The sequence below is a fragment of the Chanodichthys erythropterus genome, chromosome 19 (genome assembly GCF_024489055.1).
Source record: "Chanodichthys erythropterus isolate Z2021 chromosome 19, ASM2448905v1, whole genome shotgun sequence".
NCBI lineage: Eukaryota > Metazoa > Chordata > Actinopteri > Cypriniformes > Xenocyprididae > Chanodichthys > Chanodichthys erythropterus.
The window spans coordinates 27581227-27591274 of NC_090239.1; the positions used below are offsets into that span (position 1 = coordinate 27581227).

General features: G+C 40.0%; 1 protein-coding gene across 1 annotated transcript in view; it reads right to left on the reverse strand.

The window, feature by feature from the left end:
* abi3b (ABI family, member 3b) overlaps nt 1–1146 on the reverse strand; it is a 10976-nt gene extending 9830 nt beyond the window's left edge. The window contains exon 1 of the mRNA XM_067369091.1: nt 1037–1146. Within this exon, the coding sequence (XP_067225192.1) occupies nt 1037–1146 (110 nt within the window). The remainder of the gene's footprint in view (nt 1–1036) is intronic.
* Nucleotides 1147–10048: the final 8902 nt, after the last annotated feature.

Consider the following 10048-nt stretch of genomic DNA (forward strand, 5'->3'; position numbering starts at 1 on the left):
TTGCTATATGTACTGCAATATTGTTTACAGTTGTGCACAGCTCTACCCAAAGGGAGTTTATGTTTGTTGCAAATAAGGGTGTATTTTTTCTTTTGCACAATGCTGTGAACAAATTAGAATTGCAAAGAGCATATGCAGTAAAAATGTGAAACATATATTCAGTGTCTTGTACTCAGTTACCTCACTAAATACAGTAACTGTATTTTTCAAATGGCTGTGCAAATAGTATATAGTGCTGTCTTGAGCATTTCCAGGTAGTGTCACCAAGATCTGACTTTTTTGCATTGGAAAACATTGACAGAGTAAATTGTCATAATGAAAACATGACAAAGCCATTTGACTATCTTGTTCAGAAACAATGGTGTCAGGACTTTTCATCTTGATGACACTGACACTTTCATTGACATGAATACTTGCTTTTGAGGAATGACCTATGCATTTTGAGCAAGTGACACGCTTTTGCAGCTTATCAACTAGGTTTTGCAGTTGTACTAATTGTTTTGAGAACTGCATTAACTGTTGTGCAAATGTAAATAGTGATGTGAGAAATGTACCAAAGCGACTGAGAAAAACTGTAACTGTATAGGAAAGAACAATCTCAACATTCTTCAGTAATGATGACACTGATGACAAAATTTTATTATTTTATTCTATCCCTTTAAACAGAGACAAAAATATAATGAATGTCTTGGCATGGCCACAAGAGGCCACAATACAGCTATCAAAGTGTGTTAGGTCCTTTATTTGAGTTCAGTTACTGTGGACATCACTATTTCCCTTCTTTCACATGTATTACAGTTTTTCTCCATTGGTTTGGCTCATTTCTTGAAACAGAAATTACAGAATAATTAAGATCATTTGGCAAAATAGTTTTACAGTTCAGCACAACACTATAGCTCACTTGCAAAAGCTCATATCTCTCCCAAAACTGTTCACTCATGCTTCAAAACTAAATTCCTTTCCCATATAAAGAGTCAGTGCCACGGAAATGGCAAAGATCCTTCTCAATTGCTTGGGCTCATTTCTTGAAACAGACCGGACATTCTCAACCCTTTTGGTGCTTTTGCCAAAGTAACGTGGATGGTTCGGCACAACACCATGGTTCACCTGCAAAAGCTCATACCTCTCCGAAAACAGTTCACTCATGTGTCAAAACTAAATTTCCTTCTCATTTAAACAGTCAGAGCCCCCAAAATGCTTCGTCCCTTTGGCATTGTGTAAGCACTGCAAGTCAAAATGTTTAGATGTTTTGTCACTATGGCAGAGGACCATTGAAATATCCCTCATGTCCACCTTTCCAGTCCTTCATTGACAATGGTTACTGTACTGTTTTTTTGTCTAGCTAACAGAATGCAATTGTGTATAAAACTGAAAAAAAGAAATAGGATTTCATGGTAAGAGTAGCCTCCAAGGTTTGAAATCACACATTGCACTCATACTGCCAAGGAAATTGTAACCATTATCATTCACACACATAAAGTAACTTCCATACATCAGAGTAAAAAGAAAATGTATACAGCATAATATACTGTAATATAAACACACAAACAAAAAACAATGCAAATTATATGCAGCCTACAGTGTTGTAAATAAAGCTGGAGTTTCACAACTAACAGTTCTTCACTGGCTCGTTTCCTTCCAATGCCATTATTCTCTACAATAGCGTAAAAAAAGAAAACATCAAATGAGTCATACAGAAGAGTCATACACTACATTACAGACAATTACATAGGAATGTTCTATGTTCTCCAAAAGTTCAGTATAATACTGGCCACTACTCCAGTGGTCCCAAACCTGGGGTACATGTACCCCTATGCAGAGGTACTACAGGGGGTATTTGACAGAAAGGGGAGGGGGAAAATCATCAATGACTAGACTTACTGAAATGTTACAGTATTAGATAGATTTACATGGGAGACACTAATTGCAGCTCTTTTTTCTTCTTGTATGTTATATTCTTCAAAATAAGGATACAGTTTTTCTTGATTGTTTACATATATTTTCTGAAAGCATGCCTCATACTCTTTCTTTCTTCTCAAAATGGTATTTTGTTTTCAAATGACACACAGAAAACATCATATGAATAGACATTTATAAGAACCAGTTGAACACTGATGTGCTCTATGTAAAACACTATGATGAATGGAAAACACTTCTCCATCATTCATCATAATGACTTTGGTCTTTATTTGGTTCAGTGTTACACTTACTACAGACAGTACATACATAAGTGTGTTGTAAAATATTTGTAGTATATATATATATATATATATATATATATATATATATATATATATATATATATATATATATTAGTTTTTATAGTCAGAAAACATAAATACACGGTAACAAATATATTTTATTTTTCCAACAAAAACAATGTACAGTGCACATCCCAACCAACTCAAAGTTGCACATACAGTGGTATACATACAAAACAACAGAAGAATTTACTGTATATACAGTTACAGTAAAAAAAAAAAAAAAAAAAAAAAAAAACGAATAAGGAATAAGGGAATGAGACGCTGCGTATTCGCTTTGGGAATGCCTCTGCGTGATTACGTCTTGAAGCACTCGTGTAATCGAACCAATAGTGTAGAGCGGATGCCGTCACGGACCAGGAAACTATAAAGCACCCCTGAGAACAAAGAAAGCTAGCTTCTGATACGGATGAAGCAAGCGCTCACAGGCGTGCAGGGAGTATGGCTAAGCTACGCAGCGTCTCGTTCCCTTGTTCAGGGAACCGGGGTTACAGACGTAACCCGAGACGTTCCCTTTCATGGGAACATTGACACTGCGTATTCGCTTTGGGAACGCAATCCCAACTAGGCCATAAGACCAAATGCCTGTCTGTATTATCTTTCAGGATGACAGTAATGAGGACCCTGGAGTGGAGTCCAAGTCAAGGTTGTAGAACCTAACGAAGGAATGCTGAGATGACCACCCAGCAGCATCACAGATATCATTTGAGGGGAACCCCCGAAATCAGAGCCTTTGAGGCAGCCATACCCCTGGTAGAATGTGCCCGGAGAGCCAAAGGCGAGGGCTGTCCGGATGACTTATACGCAAGAGAGATGGCCTCGACCACCCATTTGCTCATTCTCTGCTTAGACGCGGGACCTCCCTTGTTAGGTGACCCGTAACATACAAACAATTGTTCTGTTTTTCACCACAGGGCAGCTCTGTGGACATAGGTGTCTAAAGCCCTCACTGGGCAGAGCAGATTTAGTTTTTCCTGATCCTCATTTGTGAAAGGTGGAGGACAAAAGGCCTGTAGTACAATAGGCCCTGGGACATGAGTAGGGACCTTGGGTATATACCCAGGTCTAGGATTCAAGAAAGCTTTGACCATTCCAGGCGCAAAGTCTAAACATGAAGGAGCAACTGAAAGTGCCTGAAGATCTCCAATTCTTTTAAGAGATGTAATAGCCAGCAAAAATACTGTTTTTAGCATGAGGAACTTCTCATGTACTTCCTCCAAAGGTTCAAAGGGAGCCGCAGACAACCCTTCTAGTACAATGGCTAAGTCCCAGGACGGAGTCTTTGTACGCACAACCGGCCTCAGCCTCTGGGTACCACGGAGAAAACGTATGACTAGTGGGTTTCTTCCCACCCTCCAAAGGAGCATGATAAGCGGAGATTGCTGCTATATAAACCTTTAATGTAGAAGGAGTTAGGCCATCCGAGAATTTTTTTGAGAATTTGCAGTACGTGACTGATAGAGGAGTGGAACGGATCCACTTGAGATTGACTACACCAAGTAGCGAACAGCTTCCACTTATATGCATACAGTTTTCTCGTGGACGGAGCTCTGGAGTGGAGTATGGTCTCCACAACCTCGGTTTGGAGACCGGATTATATGAGCTTAGCCCCTAAGAGGCCAAGCCCACAGTTTCCATAACTCCGGGCGGAGGTGAATTATCGTGCCGCCCGCCTGAGACAGAAGGTCCTGCCTGATTGGAATCTCCATGGGGGAGCCGTCTAGAAGAGTCATCAAGTCTGTAAACCATATCCGGGTTGGCCAGAACGGGGCTACCATTATGAGACGGACCCCGTCCCGCCGAACCCTCTCCAGAACTCCGGGGAGCAGAGCAATCGGGGGAAATGCGTACAGATGCAGCCTCGGCCACATCTGTACCATGGCATCCAACCCCAGGGGGGCTGGATGAGTCAGAGAATACCACAGCGTCCAGTGAGATGTCTCTTTCAAGGCAAATAAGTCGACTTCTGTGCGACCGAATTCTTTCCATATCAACTTTACCACCTCGGGGTGGAGTCTCCATTCCCCGGGCCTCGGCCCCTGCCTCGACAGGATGTCTGCCTCCACATTTTGATGCCCCGTGATGTAAGCTGCTCTCAGGGAGAGGATGTGCCAGGAACGATGATGGTCCTTCCAAAGACCCTGAGCCGAGCGACCACTCATGATCGCCCTCCAGCCTATGAGAGATGCGTCCGTCGTTAGCATTATGCAACGACAAGGTGCTCCCAACACAGGACCCTGGGACAGGAACCAGGGCTTTTTCCACATGGATAAAGCACGAAGGCATCGCCGTGTTACTTTGATCATGTGGAGAGGATTTCCCCTCGGAGAAAACACCCTGATCCTGAGCCACCACTGTGGTCTCATGTGCAGCAGGCCAAAAGGTATCACGTGGACGCCACTGCCATCAGACCCAACAGTCTCTGAAACTGTTTTACAGTGAGTGACTGGCCTAATTTCACCCCTTTCACGGCTGAGAGAATGGAATTCACCCGAGCAGGAGACAGACGTGCCTGCATCGTAGTGGAATCCCAAACTACCCCTAGATAGTTGGTAGTCTGAGCTGGTAGAAGCACACTCTTCTTGGCACTGAGTCTCAACCCTAACCTTCTCATGTGTGACAGAACTACATCTCGATGTTGAACTGCCTGTTGCCCTGATTGAGCTAGAATCAACCAATCCACGCACTTCGCGAAGGTGCGGGGTGAAAGGGATAGGCCAAAGTGAAGAACCTTGTATTGGTAAGCTTCGCCCCCGAAAGCAAACATGAGGTATTTCCAATGCGAAGGACGGATTGACACATGAAAGTAAGCGTAACCCTCCATCCTTCTTCGGAACGATGAAGTAACGGCTGTAAAACCCTGACTGTTTGCTGGGAGGAGGAATTTCTATAGCTCCTTTTTGCAAAAGTGTCATAACTTCTTGTTCCATAACCAGAGACTGCTGGGGGCACACCACTGTAGGGAGGACCACATTGAACTGGGGCGGGCGAAACCCGAATTGTACCGGCAGGGAACAGCTGAATCATGAATGGCCGACCCTCCTCAGAGGGTCGATGGGGACCACTGCACCCTGAAGTACACAAGGTGGCAGGGTTGGCAGAACGGCCCCCTGAGGGCACCGGTGGGGAGTTAACGTTATAGATTTTAATACAGGACCCACTCCGGAGGGGGCTGCCCTCGGAAGTCCTGGGAAACTGGCGTCAGTTGGTATGGTATATAGTATGGTATTCATGGTATTATGGTCTTGACTAATTTTGACAATTGAACAGACTATTGTGCACGTGATGACTTATACAATGAAATGACGCTGACACGTTTTGGAGCGAACAACCATTAGACTGAGAATCAACAATCAGTTTAGATCAACAAGATCTATTCACTTCGAAATTGTGCTAAATGTAGGCTACCTGTACTTAATCATTTGCAAAGATGTACTGAGACATTGAGACATGTACTGTACTTAGACATTTGCAATTTGATGAAATGAATGAGAAAATCAATTCTGTTGTGAACAATTGCCAAGTGGTTTGGAGGTTTGTCCACGTTGTTTTGAGAATGTAATTTCTGTGTCAAGAAATGAGCCAAACCAATGGAGAAAAACTGTAAAATGCATTTGGGTCTGTTAATAGCTTGTTTGTTCAGAAACCAAATAATAAATATTTAACCATGCTATTAAACAGTGACCTATTCCATAACCATAAAACTCTGGTAATTCCTCAGTAACCAAACTTTTCTTGCTGATACAACACAGATAAAACAACTGCCGATCAGATACTTTTAAATTTATTATATTGATGAGCTGAGCTGTGCATTTTAATGATGCCTCTGATAGGAACTTCTATTGCTATTATGAACTGAGGTCTAATAGATTACCCACCATAATTTGCCCCTTTGATTGATACTTCATGAGCAAAGTCTGTTTGCAGCTGGGGTTATATGATAATTGGTTATCATTATCGCTTATCTGCATGCCAGTTACGTGCATCACGTTTTTACCACAAGGGCAAATATTGTCATTTTCTATTATGCATGCAAAGCACTTTCATGCTGTATAAAGAGCATATCAGCCTCCTGCCTGCATATTAACTATATACAAAATTATATATATTTCTAATATGTTACAATTATGCTAAAATATTAAGACTGAAACATTTCATGCTGTTAACTGCTCCCATGCCGACTGCATTGAAGATCTTTATGACTAATATCATTAGTGCTGTTTCTTCCAGGATAGGGAAAATATTTTCCACAGGAAGACTGTCCAGCATATAGAGTTATTGGGAGAGTTCAATGAAAAAAAGAAATCCATCCTGAAACAATATTGCCTTTGTTTGGGGAAAGGCCCTTCAAGGGTGCTGAAAAATGATCCGTCTGACCTTTAAATGTAATTACTTTTGGTCCTTTTTGGTCCAGTTTTGATCTTTCTTCAGTGATAGACATTAAAAAAATGGCCATGAATTCTAAAACCATTTTTTTTTACAAGCAACATATAATCGTAAATATGTAATCTTATATTAACTTAAATATCGGAGGCTCTTAAACATTTCTTGTTCTCTTGCTGTTCAGGATAGTCACTAGTGAAGAGGGTCGTGTGTTTTCGTGGTGCCAACAGTCAGCCACTGTCGTCATTGTGTAATTTTCCAGTTGATTAGTCACATGGCATTTACAGCTCAGGTGATTGGCTCAAAAAGGTTTCAAATCACATACTTTCAGTGGGTCTACCTCTCCCAGCCAATCATATGCAATTGTGATAAATGTGAATGCTAATGGATAGTTCTCTCTAGATATTAGACCTCCCTAAAAATTGGTCACAACCTGTTCTGATATGGTGATATCAGCTTTTAAAAGGGAGAAGAAAACATTTCCCATATCTTCTGCTGTTGACGTCAAAGGTGTCGACCAAACAAGGGTATTTTTGAAAAAAAAAAATCATCTGTCATTTGGTTATATGGCTAATACTAATACAATATTCTTTCAAAGAACACTCTTTCAGAGTTATCTGGTATTTAATAATGTTCTCAAAACATTAGCACAAAAAATTTATTTTGTTTATAGAATGTTTTTTCCTGAAATGTTTTAGATGGTTGTTCATCAAAGTTTTTTAAATGTTAATTTTAAATGGTACTTTTGAATGTTCTCTTAACATTTGCATAACCAAGAAAAATTTTTGTTTTAAAGTAGACTTACTATGCAAAATTAATTTTTTATGGCATTTGAACATAAATGTGTCTGCAGTGTGCACAACCACCATATAACGGTGAAAATTCACCCATGCCTTTTTTATATTCCCCATAAATTATAAAGTGTCTTAAAATGAGTCGATCGCGTTTTCTATACATTATGACGTCACAGTGTAACAGGCCCCACCCATGACTGCTGACGGAATCTGACCTGTTAGCTTAGCTCCTCCCCTGAGTGAGCTGTACACAGTCTGCCATGTTTATCTCAACATTCCAATCAGCCAATCAGATTTGAGGGACAAGTTTACAGTTTATGTCAAGTTTAGGCTTACAACCAGGGTTAGGTGCTTCTACATCAGTGTTATTCACCTAACATTTCCCTCTTATTTTAGGGATAAGTTATGGGTAGGGTTAGGTTTTAGGGGTAGGGATATGTTTAATGTTGTTTCAGGATCAACAAAATATGTTGATCCAGGACCGTCTTACTTTGCAAAATCATGGAGACCATTGTGCTCGCGTCTTGCATCTTTACAGCATCTCACTCAGGAAACTGTGTTATAAAACCACAGTTTAACTTTTAAAAAAATGCATCTCGACACCTTTTATTTTCCACTGCCCATGCCTTTGTGTCAAAACGATAGACTCAGGCAGTGGAAAAGGCAAGGTGTCGATTGTGAATGGTCCCAAATGGGAGAAAAAAAGCAAGGTCTGTCTAGCGCGTGTTTACAAAATAATGGAAAAGTAGAGCAGTGGAATGCAAAACCGCAATCTGTGGAAACTGCCCCATACTGTTTTCCTGTTTTGTTGTTGCTAGAGCATCCAAGGCAAGAGCTGTACAATGCTGCATTCACACTATGTCGTAATTACTGTAATTTTGAGATGACAACAGGTGATCTATTCAGAGCTGTTCACCTCCTCGGACTGGGAATTTTGCGTTCTTATGGCAAAACTATCAACAAACTAAACTACTGATTCTGCACCAGTCAGGTGGTACACGGTCACATGGTATAACTAGGATCTCTTAGAAAATTCCCAGGTCTAAAAGTTGAAATTACAAATTCTATAAGGATGTGAGTGCTTTTTACAAGTTGGAATCTTATACAGTAATTGCAACATGGTGTAAACAAGTTCTAGTTTCACCTGACAGTCAATTGCTGTAATAGATTTATCAAATGTTCCAAGGATTGATATATGGTATTCATGGTATTATGTTCTTGACTAATTTTGACAATTGAACAGACTATTGTGCACGTGATGACTTGTACAATAAAATGACGCTGACACGTTTTGGAGCGAACAACCATTAGACTGATATGTGCTAAATGTAGGCTACCTGTACTTAATCATTTGCAAAGATGTACTTAGACATCTGCATTTGATGAGATGAATGAGAAAATCAATTCTTTTGTGAACAATTGCCAAGTGGTTTGGAGGTTTGTCCATGTTGAGGATGTAATTTCTGTTTCAAGAAATGAGCCAAACCATTGGAGAAAAACTGTAATAATAAAATTAATGAATTCTATTAATATATTTAAATTAATTTTAAGTTATCTCGCAGCCCTCCTTGGAGGATCACTGAAGCCCCCCGGTGGCGAATTACTGGCATAAACGCACCTAAAGCACAGCCCCCTTCTGGATATGGGACGGGAAGCAGCAGCTCATTTGCATTTAAAGATACACACAGAAAAACACTGTGTTTTTGCTTCCACCCAAAAAGGGCCATTGTGGGCATGGTATAATACATGAACTGACTTATATTATATCTTGTTAAAAGGGACTTAAATAGGCCCCCTTTAAATATTCAGAGAGGAACTTCATGGGAACTTTAGCAGAACATTCTTAGAACATTTTTTTTTTTTTTAACATATGTGTTATGTTAGTGGGATTGCTATACAACTGAAACTAGATGAGAACCGGTCTTATAAATAGGTTTGTAGTTACATGTTGATCGATGCAAATGAGAAACAGGGTTGCACATTAAAGACATATCATTGCAATCCCTCCTACTGGCTTAATATACATGTGGTGGATATACTGAATCACATTTCTCGTAATGTCAGTGAGAACCCTGCTGTTTTATGAGTTTAACATACTAGAAAACATTGGTGCACAGAGCCAACAATTGCTCTGAGATGACTTCATTTAACAGGAATATGTACAGCGTGACTTTGTGTCAGCCCCAGGGTTTCCAAAAGCATTTATGTTTTCACTCAAGAGAGCTGCACGGGAGTCTGAACAAGCTGTTACTGAAATTTCTATATGGCTAGTTCACTAAAATCAACGTATCCTAAACAAACCTCAGCCTTCCCTTTATTCCTGGATTCACATGGATATACACATTCCTGATTGTTAGTAATTATTTACATAACCAGGAGACTTCCATGCAAGAGAAAAATCATATCTTGTTCTCTACATTGTTTGTCCAGACAATAACAAGATTAAATGGAGAGCAGTCGGAGAGTTTTGATAGTGTATGTATCCGTTGCTTCTCAAACTTTTTTTGCTTATAAAAACCCTAATCTCATATGTAGCTATGGAAACTTGTTTCCTCCACGGAAATAATAAATAAAAAAGTAATTGTGACTTTTTATCTCACAATAAAATTT